Source organism: Plasmodium gallinaceum (assembly GCF_900005855.1).
Source record: "Plasmodium gallinaceum strain 8A genome assembly, contig: PGAL8A_v1_65, whole genome shotgun sequence".
In the NCBI taxonomy this organism is placed as follows: Eukaryota; Apicomplexa; class Aconoidasida; order Haemosporida; family Plasmodiidae; genus Plasmodium; species Plasmodium gallinaceum.
Window position 1 is genome coordinate 1,082,554 of NW_021628225.1, and position 27,838 is coordinate 1,110,391.

At 22.8% G+C, this 27,838-nt stretch overlaps 1 protein-coding gene across 1 annotated transcript; it reads right to left on the reverse strand.

Annotated features, from left to right (window-relative positions):
- Positions 1 to 885: 885 nt before the first annotated feature.
- PGAL8A_00156600 (HECT-domain (ubiquitin-transferase), putative) lies at positions 886 to 27,513 on the reverse strand (the record flags this gene model as incomplete). Its single annotated transcript, XM_028675116.1, has 1 exon — positions 886 to 27,513. One exon carries the CDS (start codon positions 27,511 to 27,513, stop codon positions 886 to 888), a length of 26,628 nt encoding a protein of 8,875 aa, XP_028526679.1.
- Positions 27,514 to 27,838: the final 325 nt, after the last annotated feature.

Sequence of the window (27,838 nt, forward strand, 5' to 3'; positions counted from 1 at the left end):
ATATTCAATGAAAGTAAAATATATTAATATAATGAAACAATATTTAGTCTAAGAGTATAAAGCAAAAAAAGTATTCTTTAAAATTTTTAAGCTACACAGCAATAATTTAAAATAACCATGTGAAATAATAATAAATTAAAAAAAGTTAAATATAAAAGTTTAATTTATCATTTTAAAAAACTGTATTCTTAATTTTAATTCATAAATTTTTTAAAATACTTTAAAAACTAATAATATTATTAACTAACTACTTTTTTATATATATTTTTATTTTATCTAAAAATTAAAATGAAAAATATTAGACAATACAATCTATTTATGTTATAAATTTTAAAAATAGTATTACTTAAGAAGTTGCAAAGATAGAATATTAAATAGTTTTACAAAAATTAAAAATAAAATTAATAATATTAAAAATTATTCGTACAACTATAATCATTTTTAAATAATAGAAAAAAAAAGTTTTAATAAATTATAAAATATATAATAAGAAAAAAAAAAAAAAAAAAAAAAAAAAAAAAAAAATAAAAAAAAACCAAAAAAAAAAAAAAAAAAATCATAAAATATTGGGAACAAAATATATAAATTATTAAAATATATATATATATATATATATATATATATATATATATATATATATATATATATATATTAGAGTTTTTTAACAATTAAGATTAATTATAAAGTAAAATAATTGAAATTGTCTATTAATTAGTAACTCGTAAATATTTAAAAACGTTATTGCAGTAAACAAGAAATTATTTTTATTTATCAATATATATAGAAATACATATTCCTTAATAATTGAAGAAAAAATCTATATTTAAAACCTCTACTTTTTTTAATTTTATTTTTTCTTAAAATGTTACAGATATCAATATAATTTTATTCTCCATACATTAATTGCATTTGATCATGGACTACATATGCATCTAAATCAATAGCAGTACAATTTTTAATTGCATACAATAATCTTTCTTTTAAAATTCCTAAAGAAGAATATTGAGGTAATAATAAACGAAAACCGCATGTAACAGCTGTAGGTAATCTTTGATCTACTTGATTAATATTTTGATTAACATTTTCCACGTCAATAATCATATACCAATCGTTTTTTGTTGTAGGTAATCTTGAGCGACCGGAAACAAATCTAAGAAATGATTGTAATTGTTCATTGGTAAACTCTTCAAGTACTGCAAAAAGTTTATCTTTTATTCTTAAATCATTTGACCATGTGTGTGCCTTTAATACTTCTAAGTTAATTTCTCTTTCACCACAAACCATATGTTCAACTTCCTTGAACTCATATAATAATCTTATTCTACCTAATGGTATAACAGAACTAAAACCTTTTAGTAAATGTTTTATTCCTTTAGATGATTCATTCATTTTGCATCTTGTCATTAATCTAATAAAAAGTTCTAGATTATCAAAATTAATTGGTATATTAACTCCATTTCTTATAAGCTCAATAGAATTACCCCCAGAATCTTCTGTTAAAAAAGTCATATCTCCTAAAGATTGTTTTAATTCTATGTTCCACCCATTTGTCTTTTCAGAGTTTAGCATTTTTAAAGTTTTCAGCATTTCTACAGCAACAAAATCATAATCACATAAATCTTGTAATTCTAAAGGCATTCCACAAATTTTCTTCCAAATTATAGGGTTAAAGCATATATTTAATGTTGATGCTATACAAACACACATTCCCATTACTCTACCTAAGGATTCATACATAGCTAATTCCATTGCTTTAATTGTTTTTTCATCATATTCTACATTATGTAAGCTATTTTTATTTGAATCTTTCGATTTTTTATTATTACCCATTAAATTATCTCCCATATTTTTATTTTTCCTTTCATTTTCTTTTTGCAATGAATCATTATCTTCATTTTTTTTTTTTTTCAATATTTTATCTAGAAAAGCCTTTCTAGCTTTTAAGGAAGAATTATTTATAATTTCAAGTAGATCATCATCGAATATAGAATTATCATAGAAGCAATTATATTTGTTATATATGTGGAAAGGTATTTTATTGTTTTCGTCTAGCTTTTCAAAGGTAACTGACTTTTTACTACCAAAAAGATATGTCTTTTCCTTATCCATAGCATTGCTAATTATATTTTTATTATCTTTTTTTGAATTAAATTTTTCATTTAATAATACATCATTGTTATCATTATTTATATTACTATTATTATAATATTTTCTTAAATTGTTATCGCACATATGTTTGTTATTACTGGCTTCATCATTGTGTAAATTATTATTTTCAATATCACCTTCATTTATATTTGTACTTTTATTGTAATTAGAGAAGTTTTCTGTTTGAATTTTATCTACACAATTTTGTCCATAAATTTCATCCCTGTTTTTTTTTATATCTTCCTCAGAAAAGTTACTTTCTTGACTATTTTTATACATTGAATATAAGTTTTTATGAGATCTCTGTAATTTTTTTTTTATATCTTTAATAGAATTATATATGTGTAATATTTGCCATCTGTAATTCTCCAAATTATCAATGAGATCTATTTCACCAACATAATCTGATTCTTTTATTATGTATGGAGTACTTTTGGGGTTTATAATTACGGTGTCTTGATGCACTCCTATAGCCTGTGTGTAATTTGGAGAAGGTATACACAAAGGAAAAACTGGCAAACTCTTATCAGGTGAATCCGATAACTTTCCCATAACTTCTCTTGAAATTGATGAAAGATATTCATGAAACGGACCACCAAAATCAGTTGCTCCTTCTCCTATGAAAACAACCATAAATGGTCTATCTCTCGGTTTTCCTCTAAGTTTATAAGTATCTACATTTAATAATGAAAATGTACTTTGATACCACATAGTGTGAGAAATATTTTTTGCTGTGGCAGCCATACCTCTATCTATTCTTAATGTTAAATTTGGTTTTTCTGAACTTGATATAGTAATATATTTCATACATTCTTTCCATAATTTTAGTACAGTATCATGCTTAAGTAGCTTTTTAATAAATAAGTATGAGGATAATTGTATAGGTAAATCAGATGAGCCCATTGCTAAAACCATTTTATTTGAAGAATATATATTTTTACAATATTTAACACAACCAGTTGATATCTCATTTAAGTTTTCTTTTTTACTTTCATCGCTATATAAATGAATTATTTCATTTAATTTCCGTAAATTTTCTGAATTATCGAAAAACAATTCTTTCTTTATATTATTAGAATTTGAATTGTTTTTATTCGAAAAATTAATATAGCTACTGCAATCATTTTTATATGGTATATTGTTTTTAGATAATGATTCTGCTTTATCTATAAGAAGATTATTTCTGCTTTTTTTTTTTGAAAAATTACCGTTTTTATTTTTTTCATACTCTATGTCTTCTAAATTATCGCATTTATTTTTTTGATTTTGAGAACTTTCTGAGGTTATATTATTCTTATTTTCTTTTAAATTATTAAATTCTGTAGAATAATTATAACCTTCATTTATATATACGTTCACATAACTATTGTTCATACTTAATATAGAAGTATTTTTAGTGGTATTACTATCTAATTCGTCTTTTTCTTGAATTAAATTGCTATTACAATAATGGAAATCATTTTTATTTTTGTTTATATACCATGGAAAGTATTTATCATTACTCATAAAAAAGCAAAGAGGACATTCTAGAGTCCTTAATCCTTGCTCTTCCAATTCAATTAGAGGTTTATTGAATAATATTCCTGTTATAGGTAGACAACTTTCAAAGTAAAAATTAAATTTATTCAATAATATTATACGATCTTGTATAATTCTTAAAAACAAATTTTTATTTTGTTCATGTATATGATTTTTATAATATTCTATGGTCATAACTACCTCATTTTTAGTAATATTCTTTAAGCATTCATCAGAAAAAACAAAATATTTTTTAAAATTTGGTGGTAACATACGATATCTCTTATAATTACTTTGATATATAATCCTCATTGTAAAATTATGAACTTTTTTTATTTCTTCAATAAATTCATCTAAAGACATATTTATTCTTTTCCATAATTGTGATGTTTTACTAGGTAACTTTTTTTTTATTTTTTCTATATCAAATGCATGATAAATAAATAAACTTATTTTTTCAGGAGAATCCATATAACTACTTATTAAATCATATATATGAAGTATATATGTATCTATCGTATGTGGCCATATTTTATTACATTGTTCTCTTATTATCTCGTTTTCACATGGTTTTGATATAAAATCCATTTCACACATTAAATCAAAATCACTTTCTTCAGTTTCATATTCATCGTATGAGCTTTCAGTATAGAAGCTTTCATCTAAGGAATTTTTTGAAGTAAGATTATTGGAGTAATTAAAAGGATATAAATTTAATTTATTAGGAACATTATTTAAGTTATTTTGTTCTTTACCATTTATATACCTATTTTTGTTATTGCAATAGATATTTTCATTTTTATAAGTATTAATATCATAATTTTTATTATTATAATTAATTAAATTATTATTTTCTTCTCTTGTAAACTTATTTATATTTTTTTCGTTCTTGTTACTAAATAAAATACTCGAAAATTCGTATGAAGAATCATTATTTGTAACTTCATCTTGCTCATACCTTGTCGGGAACATTCTATGAATATTCCTTAATTTTTTACAATTATAAATTTGATTTTTCTCTTCATTAACTCTCGAGTTATATATGTTACCATCTAACTCTATAGATAGTGTAGAGCTTGCTTTTATTTTTTTATTTTCTATGTCATCATTTTCATTATTATTTAGGAATTCTTTTTTATTATTACTTGCATAACAATTTGATATTTTATTGTATAATGTATCATCATTTTCATTTCTTTTTTTATTATTATTGGGTGTTTTATGCATATTTTTATTAGTATTATTCATACTATTATATTTACTTTCTTTACCTTCAATAATATCATTAGTATTATTTATATTATTATCATCATTTATATCACTATAAAATTCAGCATAATTTTTAAACAATGGAATATATTGCTGTGAATCATTCTTATACATGGATCTATCAAATGAATTGTCTTTTCTAGGTTTTTTTTCTATGCTAATATTTGTTTCATCAACATGATGTGGGAGATATAACTCTTTATTTTCTTTTACTTTTTTATTTATAAAACTCTCATTTAGGTAATTTTTATTTTTCTCATTATTTTCATTTGTATCGTTATCATTAAATTCCTGTTTATTATTTTCTGGAAAAATATTTTTTATAATGTTTTTATTAGAATAAAAATCATATAAAATAGTTTCTCTATTTAAATTTTCAAAGTCTATATTTTTAAGTACATCATTAAATATTTGTGGATCATAAAAGCCGTTTTTTAAGAATTCGTTTTTTTCATCTATAATATTCATTATGCTATTATAAAATATCATATAGTTACCATTTTGTATTATTTTGTCTATAAATGAAGCAGATTCTAAGATTTCTTCTTCATACTTAAAAAAAGTATAAGAATCTGTTATCCATTTAACATTATAAAACTCGTTATATATTCCAATTCCTTTTAAAAGTTTGTTTTTCCATTCTTCATGTGCATTATCTTTCCATTTTAATTTAAAATTGTTAAAAATATTGCAGTAACTATCTATTTTTAAAAGGATATAACCTAGATCAACTATACTGTAAGAATTTTCTAAATTTTTTTTTAAGTCAACATTTAAGTAATATTTTGATCTTTCATCCATATATATAAAATTAAATAATTCCAAAAATACTTTGAATCCTTTAATTATTTCTAATTCATTATTAACTTTTAGTAGTGTATTTTTTAGTTCATCAAATTTAGGAACATCTTTTGATTCTAAATAATTGGCATTTTTTAAAACATCAGAAAATATTCCTGATTTATTAATAAATTCTATGAGAGAGAATTTTAAATCTTGGTAATTGAATCTATTGTTTTTTAATTTAGAATATATAAAGCTTTTTTTAATTTCTTTTTTCATATAATTATAACTTTTATTTTTGTTATTTTCTTTATTCTTAATTTCCTTTTCTAAAAAAATATTTTTGTAATTTTTTTCATCTATAAAATTTTTATGAGAGTATACACACCTTTTATTACAATATTTATGAACTACTATATAATTTAATATGTCATTTGTAAATTTTTTTTTTTTCTGCTTTGATGAATTACATTTAATACTATCATAATTTATTCTGTTTTTTAAATTATCTGTATCCTCGTTTTTTTCTATATCCAAATTATTATGATACTTATTTCCTTCATCACTATGTAAATTATGATTCATTTTATATTTATTCTTCCATTTATATACACAATTATCATTCATATAAATATTTGTGTCACTGGAGTATTCTTTTTGCATAAATAAAAGGTTATTTGAAAATTTTGATTTGTCTATATTATTACCATCTTCTGTTTTGCTATGTTTCCTTAAATATAAAGAATTATTATTTTTTTCAAATAATGAATTCATATAATCTTTTGAATCATACAACGTATTATTCCTTTTTTTAACATAATTTTCTTGATTTATCTTGCCTATAAATTCTGTATTGTCTTCATTGTTTATTTCATATTTTTTTTTATCTTCATTAAATGTATTTAACTGTAAGGAGTTTTTTTTTTGAATACAATTTTTACTTTTTTCATTTTCTTCTTGTAAATAAGAAAACTCCCCTTGAAATTTATTAAATTTTGAAGCATAATATTTTTCATTGTCTTGCTTTATTTTTTTTTCTAAGTTGTAGAACCTTGAGATTGAAGAGCTTCTGGACGAAATATCACTACTATAATACTCTACTTCTTTTTTTCTTATATCCCAATTATTATAACTTTTTATTTGTTTACATTCCTTTATATTAACTAATTCCTCACCTCCTACAACAAATGAGTTAATTTTAACCGATGAAACACTATTTATATTATTAGTTGAATATACTGGAAATCCCACAACTATAGAACAATTAGATAGTAGGCCAGGTATAATTTCCCGATTGATATAGCATGCTTTATCTTCTTTTTTACTTTTTAAGGATAATCTCGTCCACATTTTTAGAAGATTTTCAACTTTTTTATCTTTTATAAGATTTGTTTGCGATAAATCTTCCACTGAAATCCCTTTTTTGTTTTTAATAGTTATATCAGCACCTAATTTTAACAGTAGTTGAACAATTTTAAAAGTAGAATTTTTCTTTTTCCCATGATTGCAAGAATTCAATAAAACTTTATGCAAAGCAGTATTTCCTTTTGAATCTTTTTTATTTATTTGTACACCATACATACAAACTAGCATGCATATAATTCTACTATATCCGTATTGTGCTGCAACCATTAGAGGAGTTTCTTTTTCCATTTTATAGCAATATTTATTAGGGTTTACTTTACCTATCTCTATAATATTTTGTACACACTCTTCACACCCTATTTTACATGCTAGCATTAAGGGTGTTAAATGTTTATCATATTTAACATTTTTCATGGATGTAATAAGTTCATACGGAAATTCTTCCTTGTTTATTTCATAATGTTCAAATGATATTTCAGGTTGACCTTCACTTGATTTTAACAATAAATTTGGATTATTGGTTAATATAGAAGAAACACTTGTGCAATCATTTATTAATAAGGAGTTATATAATTTAATCATATTTACATGATTTTTAATTTTTATTACAGTTTCATTCTGGTTTTCCTCCATTATATTATCAGAATTACTTAAATACATATTTAATTTTTTTTCTTTTGTTTTTACATTATTTTTTTCATTTATTCGCTTATTACATTTTTGTTCATTAGAAATAGAACATGTATTTGAATTATTTACTTTGGAACTATATAATGAATTGAAAGAGCTTTTTAAATCCATATGTGAATTATAGATATTATTATTATTATCATTTTTATCAGTTTCAGTGTGAATTTTTAATACATCCTTCTGTATAACATTCTTATCATTTATAGTACTTCTATATCTATTATCTATATTTGTCTTAATACTCAAATCATTGAAATTTATATTGCTCATGCCACTAGAACATGATATTTTTGATACATTCCTTACTTCTGATATTTTTATATCTTTACTTTTTTCATTCATTGATATATTTTCCTTATTTCTATAATTATAAAAAGTATCAAATTTAAATCCAAATTCATAATTTCCATTCTTATAAAAAAATAAACTTTGATATAAAGGTTGAAATTCTATGCATAAATTATCATTAGATTTAAATCCAACAACATTTATTTCGCATTCTTGTATTTTATCTGATGGAAGTTCTGATGTACATAATGGAAGTTTCAAGGGACAAATAAAATTTCCATTACTTGTCCATAGCCAACGATAAATACCCCATATAATACCAATAGAACTTTCATATATATTTCCCTTTTTATGACTATCATATACATTAAAATTAACAGTGCAATTAAAAATAAAAGGTTCAGCAGGAAAGATAGAATCATATGAATCTATACTCAACTTAAATTCTTTGCAACCTATATAATACATACAACAATTACTGGAATAGTCATTTAATTCGTTAAAATTATAATTATCTGTAATTTTATCAACTTCATTATATTCGTCTTTTTTTGACAAATCTCTGTTCATGCACCTATCATTCTTATAATGTGTATTATAAATTTTACTTATAAATTCACAATTATTATCATTTATTTGACTTTTTTTAGGATTATCTTTATTGTATATATATTTCTTTTTATTATTTGAATCAATAAAAATTTGCTTTTGTTTTTTCATATCATATATAGCTTCTACATTGTAAAGTGAGGAATCATTAATTTCTTGAATTGAGCTATATTTTATGTTGTGAACTAGATCCTTTTTAATTTTAGGAAAATTACTAAATTTATATTTTACATGCAAATTATTTTCATTATTTGTCGAAATGTAATCATTAATATAGTTACTATGAATATAATTTTCTGTATTGCCTTCTGGAATAAATTCTTGATAATAAGAGGTATAATGTGTTCTATTTTTATTATCTAATTCATAATAATTTACTTTTGAGCTTATATTACTAGTTCTATTTTTCTTATTTTTTTCATTACATTTGTTTTCATTTTTTAAAAATAAATTATTTGCAATGTCTAAATTACTTTTAGTGTTTATGTCCACGTCTTGATTTTTATTTATTTTATTTAAATGAATCTGAAAATTTAAATCACCCTTAATTATTTTATTTGAACTTTCTTTTAGTAAATCTTTCTTTGAATTTGTTTCTAAAATTTTAGTATAAGGCTTTTGTGTATCTAATAGATTATGAATGTTCAAATTCGTTTTTGCAAATTTCTTTTCGCAGTTGTTTAGTCCATTTAAATCTATCTTATTTATGTTCGATTGTTTATATAAATTTATATAACCATAATAACTTTTAATTGATATATTTTTTATATTATTAATACTTTCTAATGATAAAAATTTCCATTTTTCTCCTTGTACATGCTTGCAATATATATAATATGTAAAATTTATTGGTGCACTTTTAATTTGAACATTGGGTGTAAAAAACATAGTGTTAGAAAAATTATTCGTACAATCATCTGGTTCTTGCTTATGGTTATTATATTTTATTAATATCTTATTAGATGATTGTGGTATTATTAAAGGCATTAATTTCCTTATTGTTGTTATTGTTGTTGAATTATCAGGTAAAATAAAACATTTAGGTTTCCATAAGTTTTTTTTCCAATATTCATGTACATTTGTACAATCATTTTTATATTTCATTTTATGAATATTTTCAAATTTAAAGTAAAATTTTGATAAAGGAGTAATGAAAGTTTTTTGTGTCATTTCATTAAACTTAATGTGCAAAGATACGTTGTTAAAATTGTTAAATTTATCTATAGATGGCGATTTTTTAGGAAAGATCTTTATTAAAGGCACAAATTCGCTCATTTCTGCACCAAATTCTTTACGAAAAATTAATATATTATTTGCAAACCATATTACTTGTTTACCAATTATCTTCACTGTAATATTTATGTAATCTGATATTTTATTCAAAATTATTGGATTTACTTTCTCAATAGAATTATCAGAAAATAATCCCGTTGTGTTAACTGTACCATTTAGAACATTTAGAGTGATCATATTGTTTATTTTTTTACTTACTTTGTTGCTTTCAGCAAAATAATTATTTCCATTAATAGGGGCAATATCAGATAATGTTTCAGAATATATATTATTATATAAACCATTTTTAATACTTTTATTTTTATTATCATCTTCCGTCTCATAATTTTTTATGGATTTTTTGTTCTTATCAATTTTTTTATTACTTAAACAATTTTCTATAGACTTCTTATTATATTTATTTATATTACGAAGATTGTAAGCTCGCTTCTTCAAAGAATAGTCATAATTATATTCGTTTCTTTTTGTTCTATTGATAAAATCTTTTTTTTCCGTATTTTTTGATAAACAAGAAGAATATTTTAATGTTTTATCCATTGTTCTCTCAACTTTTGAATAAGTTTTATTGTTGTAAATTATATTAACATTTTCTCTATGGTTATCTTTATAAGAAACATTCCTTTCGTAATGTTGTTTATTTACTGGTATATTTTCCTTCTTATACCCACATACTACATTATAGTCATTTTTATCATAGTCATTTAATAATATATCATCATTTACTTCAAAATGCCTTTTTACATTCAATACTCCAATTTCTATATCAGGAATAATATTCAAATTTCCTTGTAATTTATCTATGTTATAATCAGTTAATGCTAGACATATAGTAAATGAAGAAGTGTAAGATCCTGAATATAATGGCAAACTACCCAATGAAAAAAATGGATATGATAAATTATATATATCAGTTAATTCAATGTAAGAACCTAAATTAATTTTTCCTGTCTTGTCAAAATCTAAATCCGTATCTAAAGATTGTACTTCAAGGTATAGAAATTCTTGAAGACTATTAAGTTTAACATCATCTAAAATACAATTGAAATCGATGTCGGCACTAAAAATTATATTTGGATGTCTAAATTTTTTTCTGCATATCTTTTTAATTATCTCCTTTTCAGTTTTATTTAATTTTTTTGCTTTTTCAATGCTGTTATAATCATTAAGAGAAACATTATTATATTCTATTACATCTCTATTATCGCCTTCATTATGACTGTCTATCATATAATTTGATTTTTCAATAAAAGATTCCTCTTTTTTTTTTGGTAAAGGAAATATATCTTTTATTTTTAATTTAATGATGTCTGAATTAGAAGAAGATATGTAATGTATTTTTTCATTAATATCAATTATAACATTTGCAGAAACTTTTTTTGGTAATTGAAGTACATAATCAACAAATATTTCCGGGTAATGCCCTTCGTAATCATCATCTAAAATATTTTTGCTACTTTTTTTTTCTATATTTTCATAATTTAAAAGAAAATCATTTTTATTACATATATTAGAAGAATCACTTCTAAAATTTTCATTGTTTAATGAATAACTTTTTGTTTTTTCCTTATTCACATAATCATAAATAGATGATGACTTGCAATTTTGGTCCTCTTTAATTACGTTAGAGAAACTGCATTCTTTGTTTGTTCGATCATCTTTTACACAACTTTTAATATTACTATTTTTTGTATATTTAGAATATATCTTTGATATATGATCAACAACATACAAGTATAAGCAATACTGTTTAAAATCCATATGCATATTTTCGTTATAGTAATGCATCTCATTATATATATCAACTTTTTTAATATAATATGCGGCACACGCAAAATAATGAATTAATAAAGCCGCGTTAATTTTTATAGAGTTATATTTTCCTTGTTCTTTTTTTTCAGATATATCAAAATTAGAATAGTTAAATGAAGTTTTCTTTTCATTTTTTCCATTTACACAAGTTGGATTAATGTATAAACTATTAGAAGTAGTTGAATTATTGCCATTACATGTATTAACTGCTTCTACATTTTCTTGTAAAGTATTGTTAATATTGTTTGAAGAAATATTAGGGCTGCTTCTATTTGCCATATTTAAATTATAAATGGTTTCATTACTTATACTACTAACTACATTAAGATTATTGTTTAACACCCTATTATTAGTTGAATTCTGTATACAGTTAAGGATATCATTAATATTATTGTTTAAATTATCTATTATGTTATTAACATGATCATTATTATTTCTAATATTGTTATTATTATTGTCATTGACTTTATTTTTGCTAGTATTATTTTTATAATTATTTGCATTATTTATATTCATAATTTGGTTAAAAATTGATGACCCACAAGTATTAACACACTGAAATATGTAACTTAAAAAAGAGTAATAATTGCATTTTATTCTTTTAAGTTTTTCTTCTGTATATTTAATTTTTTCTTTCTTCTTTTTAATATAATTTCTATTTGATGTATCTTGAATATCATCGTTATCAGTGTTAAATTCGGTGCAAACATTAAATTGAGTTAACATATCTATGTTGCTTAATCTCCTATATTTTCTATGAATCTTGCTATTTTGCCATATAGAAACTATAGAGGACCAGTAAACTAATCTACATACGTCTATACCTAAAAATATTGGTAGTCTATTTCCATTCATAATTAATCCAAATAAAGAGGTAATTGTTATTGGTGTAATACAACATGATCTAATTTTGGATGGACACAAAGGGTGTCTAACAAAAGTATCTAGCATCCAATGAGCAACATGAACAGAAGGTGAAATAGCATAATATTGTTCAACTTTAACTTTTTTCGGTGACATAGTTTGAGCTATTGATCCCATTAAATGATATAATAATTCAGACTGAATTATTAGTAACAATTGTTCTACTAAGTTTTTATCTTCCCATGTAACTACGCATTGATAAAATATTCTTTGCCATCCGTACAACAAAGAAGAAGTGGAACTTTTTTCATTAAGTAATTTATAAACATTTTCTTTAATTTTTGCATTTCTTAATTGTCCTTGAAATCCTTGCCAATAATCTTCTTTTCTGAAATCTTTGCTTCTACTAAGATAATAAATACAAACGCGAAACAGATACATTATGCTAAATATATTTAACATTTCTTCGTTATTCCTTAATTCAGAATTAAATAATAGACCTAGGTTGTGTAATTTTTTATTTCTTTTAATTTTTTTGCAATGTATAATTTTAATATTTAAACTTTCTCCTTTATTTTGTGTGCAGTCATCATTGCTCCATAAAACTTTATGCTTATTTTCTTCTCTATTTTCTTCTTTCAATGATTTGTTTTCTTTAATATCACGATAATTGCAATTAACAAATTCGTATTCATTATCATTTTTTTCATTAATGGATTTATATATTCTATCATTTGTATTATTTAGTGTTTCAAAATTTTTATTTGCTTGTTTTGAAAAACATTCATTTTTCTCCATGTTATTTATGTTTGCCTTCATAGTATTACTTGGATTAAAATTATCATTTTTATTATCATTACTATCGATATATATTTTATTTATTTCTTCTTTTGATTTTTTTTCATTTATTTTTGTTAAACTTGTTTTTAATTCATCAATGAAAAGTTTTGGTAATAACAATGCCATAACACAACTTATATCTATTAAATACTTTTTTAACAACCAAGATGCATAAAATTTAACTGTTTTACGTACAATCCTATTGGAAAAGTATGAATTAGTATATTCAAAATCGAATAGTGTATTTTTAATGGAGTTTGGATTAAAATTATTGGAAGTGTAAGGGAAGCATAATGAATATCTGTGCTGGCTATTGAAGCAAATTAAAAGATTCATGATATAAATCCATAAGTCAAAAGTATCATTTTGTGTTATTACCTGTTGATTTTTAATTTTTGGAATAGATATATTAAAATATTGTAGAAAATCAGATGGAATACCACAAATATTTGCTATTTCTACTATGTTTATGTATTCATTTTTTGTATTTTCCTTAGTAAAGTTATTACATTTTGGTGAATAATAAGGTGAAAAGTTAGTATCTTTGCTATAAATAGAATCATCCTTCGAATTATTAGAAAAAAGTTTTGTATTTTGTGCAGTTTTATTCCCAAAACTATTTACAAATGAAGATGAATTATAATTTTGAAAATTTTTCCCTTTGTGCTTACTCAATAAAAAATCAACGTCTATTAAATTTTTTTCAGCAAAGTATCTAATTAAAACATCACTAATTCCTATATCAACAAAAAGGAAAATTTTAATAAAATTTAGCAGTTTTTTAAATGATCTATAAACTGTTTCATTTGGTTCGTATGATCCATCACAATTCATTTCTAGTAGTGTTCTCAATAAATTACAGCAACACATAATTGCTTTTGTTCCTATTAGACACAAACTATATTCAAAAAAGGAATATTTATACATCCCATCTCCAAATGAACTATTTTTTAAATTTAAACCTTTATCTTTTAAATTTCTCTCTATTGACTTTTCTTTGTATGAATTTTCCATATTATTTTTATAAGCTTCATTTGTTTCATCTTCTTCTAATGACCCATTTTCTTCTATAAAGATAGAATTCATTAATGAATTACAGTTATTACTGTTTGCATTAGCTGATGTAGCACTATTATTCTGGCATCCATTATCGTTTCCGCTATTTGTTTTTAAGGTATTTGTGCTATTACTAATATTTTGCTTATATATATTATTTTGATTATAAATATTGTTTTCTGTATCTGAAATATCTTTTGATTCTAATGTATTTAAATTTTTGAATTTTTTTTTATCTTTTCTATTAGCTTTTAAACTATTACTGCTATTTTTATCTTTGCTATTATCATCATCACAATCGTTTTTATTCATCTTGTGAGTAATAAAATTTAAGATTGCACTTAAAACTACCTTACTACATATAATTTCAACCAAATTGCAAAAGAATAGTTCAATGCATTTTCTATCTAAACTATATGTTACTGAATTTTTCAGATCTGATAAGCTTGATAACCAAGGAAGTTCATCAAGAAAAGATTTTTTACCATGAAAACGATGGTCTCTATTTTTTTCTTTAGGTTTTCCATTTATGTTTAACCCCAAAATGCATATTATAGATAAAACCTCTCTTATTGATTTATTTATATTTATATTATCTTTGTATTTGTTGTATATATTCATATTTAACGAAGAGTGTGGATGTACATATGAAATATGATCACTTTTATCTTGAGTTATTTTATTTTTTTCTATAATATATTCATGAGATTCATTTGAATTATCATAATTATTGTTTTTATCTAAGCTATTCATATTTTTAAAATAATTGATATTATAATTTTGCTGTTCTCCATAAGATAAATCCTGATTTTCATTATATTTTTTTTTTATGGGATCATCAGTTTTATTATTTTTATTTTTATCATTAAGAGATGAATTATCTATTTTTTCTTTTATGAATTCATTTTTGTCCTTTGTAGATAGGATCTTCTTGAAGTACATATTTACAAAACTTTTCCTTTTTTCTTCAAGTGAAATATTATTTAGAGGTGCAAATTCCTTCGTTTTAGATTGTATAAAATCAATAATACATGGATACTCATTTTCGGAAAATATATAGTGTGATGAACTATATCTTAAATATGGAGCTATGCTAGTTAATGTGGAGTTCATCCTTATTAAAACTTCACTTTTCAGATCTTTTAATATTTCATTATCTGATTCAAGAATTGATTGATAGAGTTTTACTGATTCATAGAATTCTTTTTTTTTTAACTTCATTTTTTTTAATTGTTTCCTTATACTTTTTTTATCATATCCAGAAAATGGATAAAATTCATTTAAATATTCCTCATCTACATTTTTTTCTTCATTTCTTGAATTATTTGAATTACTTTTGCTTGGGTCTACATACTCCATTGTAAATGTTGGCCCTTCATATACAATAGTCAATGGATCTTGAAAAATAAATATCAAATTCATTCTTCTTTCAAATTCAATTTGAGAGTCTGCTTCAAAAAGAACTTCTAATACTGATCCAATACTAACGCCTGAAACCATAAGTTCTGTTCTCAAGCATTTTTGATTTTGTTGATCTTCTACATTAAATTTTACACTTAATAAGTCTCCTAGTTCATATTGTACATTTGCTGCAAATACATCATGTCTAAATGGAGGACACATATTAGTACGGAATCCGACAACATCATTTCTGTCGAATACTTCAGAAACATTTGATAAAACACATTCAGCTGGTGCAACAGTTACACCAAAACGTCCTCTTGTTTGGATACGAAAATTAATTATGTCATTTACTTCATTTGGTCCAATATTTAAAGCTGGAAATGTCAGAGGTGCTAAGCATAAAACGACTCCTCCTAAATTTAAACCACGTAGAACTCTCAAAACTCTTCCTTCCATATGAACTTCGAAATCATCAGAAGGTCTACTAGACATAAAAAATTCAGATTGAGGTAATTCATCAAAAGGATGATTTCTATAAGATATTCTTGGTATTAATCCCAATATATTATTTGTACTATTGCACTGAGAATTTCCTTCATTATTAGTTATACTTCCATCCATATGATAATCATTCGGAGAAATATTTTCTTTGGAACTAGAATTTATTTGTAAGTCATTATTTTGAGGCATTTCAATGATGTTTAACATTTTTTTATCACCTTTTTCATGAATCTTAGATTCATTGTTTTCATTCATAAAGTTCATTTCACTATAAAATAATTTTTTTGTTTCTTGAACAATTAATTGTTTTGGAAACATTTTAATAGGAGGTAAGCATCTTAATAAAAAAAAGCCATATATTTTACTTTGGTTATAATTTTTTCTTATATTAGAGTCACAATATTTAAGAAAAAAATTTGATATTTTTGTATCTTTTTCTTTATTTTTTATAGAACTATTATATTTAATATTTTCTTTTGAAGATATATTAACATTGTTGCTATTCATATTATAAACACTGTTCTTTAAGGGACTATCTATGGTACACTTCATATTTTCTTCTTGGTTTAGAGTGTAATATTTTTGATCAATATTATAATTATTTAATATATTTTTATCAAAATATCTATTAAAAAAAACAGTTATTTCATCAGAGTCATTGGGAGCCTTTTTTATGCATTCAGTAATTAGCTTATATAAATCACAATTTATGTTTAGTTTGTTCAATTTTTTAAAACGATAAGTAAGATTGTCTTGACCAAAGAGGAAACATTTAAGAAGTGTAACTGCAGCAGTTGGTGAGTTTCGAACACAATTAATTAATGAATACATAAAATCAGTAATCATTTTCTCACAATCTTGAATTTGTTGTTTGTTTATTTTTGTGTTATTAATAGTAATATAAAATGAACCTTTTTGATTTTTTGTTAAATCATTATATATTTTTACAATATTGCATAATTTAATTAAAACTGACATAATCATTTTTAATACGGATTCTATGAGGCTTTTTCGTTGAAGCGAATGGAATTGAGATTTATAATTCTTATAATTATAATTGTCATCCATTTCATCATGAATGTTACATATTTTCTTTTTAATATATTTAGTAGTACTTTCCGTTACTACTTGATCTGTATTATCAATTTCCATATTTTCTCCAGAAACCAATATTCCCCAAAGAATTGTTTTAATCAAATTCCAACTTATTAATTTTAGCTTTTTATAATTCAAGTTATCATTCTGATCATAATTTATACTAGCATCATTTCTGCAACTTTCAGATTGCGTGTTTTTATAAGAATTATCATTATTATCATTAGAAAAATCTTGATCTGTTGAAAGTTTTTTACATTCGCAAAAATTTTCAGATAAATATTCTTGATCTTCATTTTCATAATTTAGGAATTTATTATTCTTATTATTATTTAACGTATCCTTTTTTTTGCTACAAATATTAAATTTACTTTTTAATGGCGTTTCTTCATTTTCAGTTATTTTTTCCTTTTGTTGTAAATTGACTACAGAACTAATTGCATTAGGGTCACTATATTCTATTAACTCTTTATTTATAATAGTTGATTTTCTTTTTATCCAAATATTCATTGTGTCATTTGACTCTGTATTAATTGAAAACCCTAATTCATAATTGCTTTTTTTAAGAAAAGATCTTACATTCATATCGTAACTATTATCAATACATATTTCTAATTGCGCATCTGATATAGTTTTAGCATTACCATAAATATTATAAACTGGATCTCCACTGATAAACCAGTAACAAGAATCAAATTTATTGATATTCACTAAACTATTTTTATTCGTATGTTTTATAGACCTGTTAAGATTTCTTAAAGGTAAAGTGTATAAGGACGAATTTTTATATTGCTGAGTGCAAAGAGCCCAATATTTGTTTTTATACAAATATTCTTTTTTTATTTGAAAACCTTTTAGATTCTGTACAATCTTCAATTTATTTACAGGAGCATTTTCTTCTATAATTGCATGGTATATAACAATTCCTGTTATTACATTGTCAAGTATAACTTCATTTTCATGTTCTTCTGATGAGTTATAATTTTTCATTTTAACAATTTTTTGCTTTATTTTTTTTTGTTTTTTCTGTATGTGTTCTGAATGTATATACCCCTTTACATCAAGTATATTATTTTCTACTCCATTTTTACAAGTTCTCTTAGTAGATAACATTTCAACAGAATTTCCTTTTCTTATATGTTTAAAATTTTTGCTGATATGAGAAATTTTTGGTGTTTTATTTTTAGCTTGTCTGGATATAGATTTGTTACAATAAGAACATTTTACTTTGAAAACGAAATTATTCTGATCATTAAAAAATAACTTTTTATTTCCTCCGAATAAATGACGTTTCAGATATTCACTACTTATATGCACTTCTCTTAACAAGGGTTGGCAGATTGTAAGCATATGATATAAGAATGGTACTACATATCTGCTGTCGTTTAAAGGTTTTACTCTTAAACATATCTGCAAAGCTATTAACCTTAGGACACTTTCAATCCATAGTGTATTCATCGAATTTTTTATAATTTGAGAAAAATTAGAAGAATTCACTATCATTTTGCGGTTGTATCTCAAATACCAAATACAAATACTTTTAGTAATATCAGTTAATGTAAAAGAAAGAGCATATTCCATAGGCCTAGTGAACCAGTAACAATATGAAAATTCATCTTTTAAATTTTCTTTGTTAAAATTACTAATTTTATTATTATTGTTCATTTCATTAATCATATTTTTCAAAGGTGTTATATTTCGGAATTTTATAATTATAATATGCAATAATTTTAAGAGCATCCATCCATAATTTTGCACAGAAAATAAAGATGGTTCGACATTAGAAATTATCCTGTTGCATTCATTATATGTTCCCCTACTTGAAGATGGAACGAGTAAATCTAATATAACTGGCCATTGCATACTTTTTGTAGATTTTTGTCTCCAATGCTCAAAAATACTTTTTTTTCTTTTATCATTTTTATTATATTTTTGATTTAAATCAAGGTTTTTATATTTTCTTTGATCTCTAAGTAAATTAGTTTTATCATTTTCACACAAAATAAGGAACTTATTTTTCCTAAATGAAGAATATTTTTCTTTTTTAGTATTATTTGATATATGTGATTCATCTTGATCTTTTTCATTTAACTTATGTTGATCATTTATGTTTGTATTTTTTTCGTTATAATCACTTTTTTTTTTCTTTTTGATATCATCTGAATTAGAATTATATCCTTTTTGTGACCTCTTGTTGGAAAAACAGTTTTTATTGCTTATATTTATTATTGGATTTTTAATTCCTCCAAAAATTCCTGCACACAACATTGATTTTAAACTTCTACTTATTAAATATCTACATAAAGATGTTAACTGTTCAACTCTTATAATATTTAGTACTGTTTCAAGATCGGGTCCATTAATTAAAAAATTTAATATCTCCTTTAATTGTAATAAATCTTTAGGATCAATACTTTGTTCGAACATATTATTTATAATTATATCCTTTGAATTTATATGATGATATTTATTTTTGAAATAATCAAATGATGCAAAACTTTTTTTTTTGTTTGAAGGTTGTAGATTTTTCATTTCTTCTTCATATTCATGTAAAAATTCTTGTCTATTCACAGATGATTCTTTTTGACATTTATTAATTTCATTGCCTTTGTTATTAATCTCGGATAAATTAAGATCAGATATATTTTCATCATAATCAAATACTGAATGTGTATATTTTGTAATATGGCTTGTACTATTATCCCATTTTGTATTATGCATATTCCTAATTATATAATCATTTTCATCAAGCGATTTAAGTGGAAGAAGAAAACAATCAGATTTATAATAAATGTTTGAATTGAGTTCTTCTATTTGTGCATCATTATCTTGCTGAAAAATATAATTTTTAGTCATTCGTGAATTTAACCATAATTCTCCATTATTTTTAATGTTATTTTTACTACTATTGCACTTTAACACTAATGAATTATTAGAATTACCATTGTTCTTCTCAGAAAAATTATAATTTATATAATAATTTGATTCATCATTATAATAATTTCCGCTGTCACAACTAGGACAACTATTTGAAAAGTTTGTATGTTTGTTATTACACAAATAGGCATTTAATTGATTATGATTTTCAAGAATTTTTTTATCATATTTAATATCTGCATTGTTAGGTTCTTTTATATTTACATTTCTTTTGTATGTTTTTAATAATCTTTTTAGAAGGTATAGGTTTTTCGTTGTTGCTTTACCAAAAAAATTTTCTGTACTAAATTGCATATATTCCAATTTTTCATCAATTTTATTTTGATGACATAATAATTGATCCAAATAACTCAAAGAAGAAACATTTGCTTTCAAACATGTAGTGAATGTTGGCATGGTGGCAGCTTCTTGAATCATATGGTAATTGCTTCTATCTGAATAGATTTTTCTAACAGTAATAGGTATGTCATAGGAATTTCTACGCATAAATACAAAATGCTCATCCCATTCATGAGAAAAATTTGTTCTTACATTTATAGAGCATAAACCAAAAGGGTATGTATTTATTATCCATTCACATTTTTTTAATATTTTATCTATTTGTTTTTCTCTTTTTTTTTTTATTAAATCCATTGTTATAAATTCATTACTTTTATCACTACACTTTTCCGTATTAGGTAATGCATCGTTTAAATAATTTATGTCCTCCTTACTTAAATTACTTGAAGTGTAATCATCATTTTTATGTTCAAAAGAAAAATTATTCTGCTTATTTTTTTTATCTAAGAGAAATTCTATTTGATTATTACTATTTCCAGAATTTGTGCAATTGTTCCTTGTATTTAATGAATATTTCAAATCATTATTTGAATGTGTTTTGAATTCCATTTCATCTAATGTTTTATTATCTGATTCGAGATATTCTAAACTTTTCTCATTTTGTTTTTTCTCATCGATTTTTGATTTAGAGGATAACTTATATTCGAGGTTTTTTTTCTGAAATTGTGTCTGACTTTTAGATATAAGATCTACAACTCCCTGTCTAGCTAAATTGCAAGCTAAGTTTATTTTCTTATGTTCCAGTGTTTCGTTGACTGATATATTTTCGCTTTTTTCTATGTTATCAGCATTTTTAGAATTGTCATCAATATCACATACTGGGTTATGATTATATCCTATAAGATACAAAAACACAGCCACAAACGCCACTTGAGCTCTTTCAAAATTTTTGTGAAATACACGATAAAATGATCCTAAATATTTTATGGCATCTTTATCGTTGTTCATTAAAGCCTTTAAAAATTCAATGCTTTTTTTATTACACATATTAAATTTTTCATTTGTTGCATTCTTTTTTTCTATTTTTTGTTTCAAATTTCCTTTTTTATAAGTACTTTTAGTAGTTTCTTCTTCATATGTTGATTGATATGTTTTAATAAATTCATTTTCCAATGAATTATTTTTATTTATAATATTATCATCGTAGGTTGATTTAGTTGTTAATTTATCGGATAGTGGATCATTAATTAAAGTTATCTCATTTGTATCCTTTGTTGCTGATAAAAAATTTGAAATGCTTTGAGGAATCATGTAGTGATTAAAAACATAATTTTCATAATCACATACAGAACAATCAGTAAGTTGTAACAATATAGTTCTTATGGCCTTTTCAAAATCATAATATTTATTTTTTTTTGATGAAATGCGAATATATTTTGCTGAATTAATTAAAATCATGGGTATTGGATGATAAGTGGACATTTTCATATTTTTTCTCATGTTAATATATATTTCATATTTGCTTAAATTATCAGTCATGATTGTAAAGAATGTTAAAAAATGCGTAGCTAAACTAGTAATACTTATGCAGCATTCTGCTATTGGATGCAAATTATCTTTGTGAACAGACATTTCAGAGGATAAATGTCTTGAAGTTAACAGACCTTGCAAAGTTATTTTCAAAAACATTGGCCAAATATTTAAAGCCATTTTTAAAGATAAATAGTTGTTTAATTCCTTTATATAAGAATATTTTTTGCTTTTCTTATCAACAAATAGGGTTGTAACATAACCTAAGCAGGGAATTATTCCACTTATGATGAAATTGCATGCTTGTAATAATGTTAAACTTTTAGGTTTTATCATATTTTCACATAATTGAAGAAATGAATTTTTTTCATTTATGTCATTTCTTATTATTTTTGATCCAAATATATATATAAATTTTTGCATACCGTTTTTTTCATATAAATAATGATATGAAATACTAGACAAAACACGTAAACCAACTCCTAGCATAATTTTTAATATTTCTTCTAAAAGAGAAAAAATAAAGTTTAATTTTTTTGAATCGTTTTTATACTTTTTCATTCTTTTTTTAAGATATTTAAGTTTCTTTCTATCTTTATCAAATTTTTTCTTTTTTGAAATTCTATATATAATTTCATTTAATTGACTTTTAAAGTTGTATGAATCTCTATTTGTTTCGTTAAAATCTAATAAATTTTTTCTAAAATAAAATTCTTCAGTTTCATCAGAGCTAAAGTTATATTCAGATAAAACTGTAGAACTAGTTTTGCTAATATGCGACTCATTTTTCATTTTTTTATTTGTATTTTCTCCTATGTGATTTAGGCTTTCTAAGCTATTTTGAATGCAAGATGATAATTTATTTTTATTCTTATACAAATGTGAGCATGAATCATCAGAGTGAAATGATAAATCATCTACTGAACTTTGTATTTGGTTAGAAATTAACGGAATCCATGATTTTCCGTTTTTATCATAATTATTAAATTTTAATGAATATCCATTCCCATTTTCCAGAGCATCATCTTGATTTTCATAACTACTATACCCATTATTACAACTATTTATATCATCAAAATCACATTTCAAAGTATTATCAAGTTGATTCATTGAATTATATGATTTATTAAAGCAATCTTTTACAAACATCTGTTTTTCATCACATTTTAAATGTCCTTCTTGTAAGTTATTTTTTTCTTTATTCTCAATTTTTATATTTGACATTTCATTATGCAAGTTATAAAACGGAATAACAGGTTGATATAAAAAAGCTTTATCAGATTCATATTCACTTGATATAGTTAGTATATATGTGGTAAGCATTAAAACAATTTCTCTTAAAAAAATAGATGCTACCTCACTTGCATTACTTACATTATTATTTTTTTGTTTCATATCACTTATTATCTTAATATATATATCAAAATAATTATAATATAGATAAATTTCATTTTTTGATTCATCCTCATAAAATGTACACAATTTATGAATAACATCACAAGTTTTATTTTCCATTAAAAAATCGTTTTCTTCATTATTCTGTACAACTGGTATATTAATGGCATTATATGTTTGAAGCTCTATTAGACTAATTAACTCTTCTACAAAAAGACCAAAATGGGTGGCATCAATAATTCTAGATTTAATATTTTTTTTTCTTTTTTCATATCTTTCTATTTCATGTTTGTTTTCTTCATAATATTTTCTTTTCTTTCTTTTTTCATCTTTGTTACTGCTTAAATTAACTTCGTTTAAATTATCAAAACTAGTATTATAAATATTGGAATTAGAAGAAGAAGAAAAAAATACACTTGAATTCATGTTTTGAGGTTTTAAGTAACTATCATTTGGATACATGATTACATATTTATAGATACCCGAATAATTTTTAGATGGAGCACTTAGCATTCGCTTCATCATTATTTCTAAAATTCCTTTATTTTCTAGAGATTTCAATAATTTCAGTATCATTTGTGAATCCATGCTATTGTTATCAGAAAAAAATTTAAGTAGATTTAAAATGGTTTCAATACTTATTCTCATAAATATGTTACTTATAATTATTTTATCTGCTTGCAGAAGTATTTGAAACACATTTCTCCTTAATAACCATAAGCATCCGTTTAGATCCAATTCTTCTATTTCATAATTTTTAATTATATAAAAATCATCCCTATTTATGAAAGGACTTTTTAGTTTAATTATTTTTAAAAAGGATTTCATTAATCTTTCTGACAAAGAATAAAAGTTTTCATTATTTTCTATTCTGTTCTCAGTGTTTAAATTGTCCTTTAAATATAATTTTAAAACGCTTAATGCACAATTTTGAGTATCAGATATTAGATTCCATTCATATAAATTTTCTCTGTATTTTCTAAAATAATAATCAAATTGATCTGCATAAAATTCATTTGAATCTTTGTTGAAATTATTATTATCTTTTTCTATTAGGCAATTTTTTGTTAATTTAAATAATGCTTTAAGAATTTTATTATTGTTTTCTATATATTTAACTAGTTCTTCAAATGTATAAATATCTATGTTATTATACAATGTATATGATGTCTCTCTTTCAATTATTTTTTTATAATCGTTATCTTTCCAATCACAAAAGCGATATATATAACGATTTAATGAAGTAGATACCTTATTGTAAAGTTCTATTATACTAATAGGATTTTTAAGAAGAAAATTTTCGTTTATTTCTGGGATTAATTTTCTATTTACTAAATCATCAACAAATGCGGAAGACCAAATGCACTCTTTTGGAAACTCAAAGCTGCAACTGCGAGAAGTAAATACTTTTAGTTTTATATTACTATTGGATACAACATGGTTTTCAAATGAACCAATTTTTTTTATATTAGTTGATAATAAATGTTTTCCGTTTGAATAAATTACTATTTTTCCATGATAGTTTTGAAAGTCATATATATTTCCTTCATCAATAAAGCATCCTTGATCAATCAATATATCAAACACAATTGTGTTCATATTTGTCACATCATATACATTTATATGTTTATTCCTTTCACTACTTTTTATTTTATGTTTCTCATTTATTATAAAATCATTGTTTAAAATATTATTTTTGTATTTTTTTTCATCATTATTCTTAATGTTTTTCATTTGATTTGATTTATCATAGTTTATTTTTTCAAATTGCTTTTCTCTCATATAATTTATTGCGCTCCTTGATTTAGTAGATTTAGTATACATATAGTTTTGCTGAAAATCAATTTCTAAAAAGTTATATTCCTTATATTTATTTATGTTATCACTTGAATTATTTTTTAATTGATCTTCATTATTATCATCTTCAGTTAATTGAAACAATATTTTGCATTTGGATCCTAGTTCATCTAATACTTTTATAGAATTATCTATTTCAAAAGAAACAACAATTTGAAATATATAAGATCCATAAGTAGGAAGTATATTACTATAATATTCACATGGCTTAGGAATTCCTTTTAAACATCTTTGAGGTTTATCATGAATTTTCAAAAACATTGGGTATTGTAAAGAAAGTAACTCTAAAAGTTTTAGTGATTCATATTCATGCAATGGAATTTTACAAATTAATTTCTTTAAATTAGTATAGTTTTTACAATATTCGTTATTAATGTTATTATTTTCAACTTTTAATTTTGTTTCATAAGTTTTTGTATCAATTTTATTACAAGTGGGTCTTTCATTAACACTTTTATGGTATGTTTTCATTTCGTATTTTAAATAAGGTATAATTATGTATTCTGCTACTGTATTTAAGAAATGTATCAAATTTTTTAAAGAGTTTTCATATACTGTTATTGTTAATAAGGTATCGACTATTTTTAATGTTAATACTAAATCATTGTTACAAATAGCATATTTTAATACTTCTTTACATATTTCATGAGAATTACTATATATATGTAATGGTAATAGACAATTATCAAATTTACCTTCAGTGCTTAATTGCATATCTCTTGATTCTTTAATGCAGGTATATGAATATTTTTTTTTTGTTTTATTCAATAAATGCTTAAGAAATATATGTATTTCTTCTTTTTCATTTTTTATTGAATTTACTCCTTTTAAAAGAATTTTAAAAATATCATAATAATTAATATGATAACTATTTGTGACACTACCATACGTCTTACTTTTATTTATATTAAAAAATTTGAACACCATATCTTGTATCATTGAAGTGTCTAGCTTATTTGAAATATCATATTGTGTTATGGACCAATATTTTTCATAATTTGGAGATGGAAGCATTTCACTAATAATTTTACCAGTTTTAAATAATGGAATTTTAATATTATCATTTATTGCATGTTGAATCATCGATTTCATTTCTATTATCGATTTATTTTGATGATTATATATGGTATTTCTTACATTTTCTAAGTATTTTGGTAGTAAAATCATATTATTTGTTAAGGTTGAAATATTGGTGAAACTACTACTTTCAGAGATTTGTGTTTTACTATTTTCATCTTTTATGATTGCATCGTTTAAACTAATCATTTTTAAATATTCTGTATATTTTTTATCTTTCCATGATTTATTGTCCATTTGATTTAAAACATCATATAGATAATCACCATATTCTTCTAATTCATCAAAAGGTTCAATAATACTTTTTTCAGTATTATGATTAGTTTCCCATGTATCAATATTTTCCTTTATTTTATGTGCCTCATTCAAAGTCGAATCATGAATTTTTTCATAGTTTTTAGTATTATTTTTTTCGTAACTATCAAATATATTATGTTTTTCATATTCATTTTCGTTTGATTTATTATCAGTAGAGTTATCTTTTTTTTTGAGGGAAGTTATAATAAGCTGTATTAGCATTCCACATATATGATAATAATACTTCGTTTTTTTTGACTCTAAATAATTAATAAATTTTAAAATATTTTCTTCACAATTTTTGTTATTATTTAAATCATAATTACTCAATTTTAAACATTTAACAAATTCCAAGTATACTTTTGCTTTATGTAATAAACGTATAATATTTTCATAACTGCTTATTATACGAGAAGCAGATTGCAACAGTAAAAATTCTCCATCGCTGTCAATAGATTCAAAAAATCTTGTTCTACTGACAACAACAAATTCAGAAACATAATTTTTATTTTTATCTTGAAAATCGTTTAGTATATTTTTTAATTTTTCTGAAATTAAATTTTTATCATTTTCACTTATATTTTCATAGAGAGAATATAAATTATTCATTTTTATTTATTATTATGTGAGACAGAAAATTTAATATGTAGTTAAACATAGATTGGCAAATTACGGAGTAGAAAAAAAAATATGTAGAGTATAAAAAATGGTAATTAATAAGATTTATAAAATTAAACATATAAAGTTTACATCATTAAAAGTTATTTTAATAATATATTAAATTAACAATAAATTATAGAATAATATTTATATTTAATAATAATTATTCTACTATACTAATTTTTGTTTTTCCATTAAAATATATTTATACTTTAATCCTTAAAATATTTAAAATAAAAGAATTAATAACATAAAAAAAAAAAAAAAAAAAAAA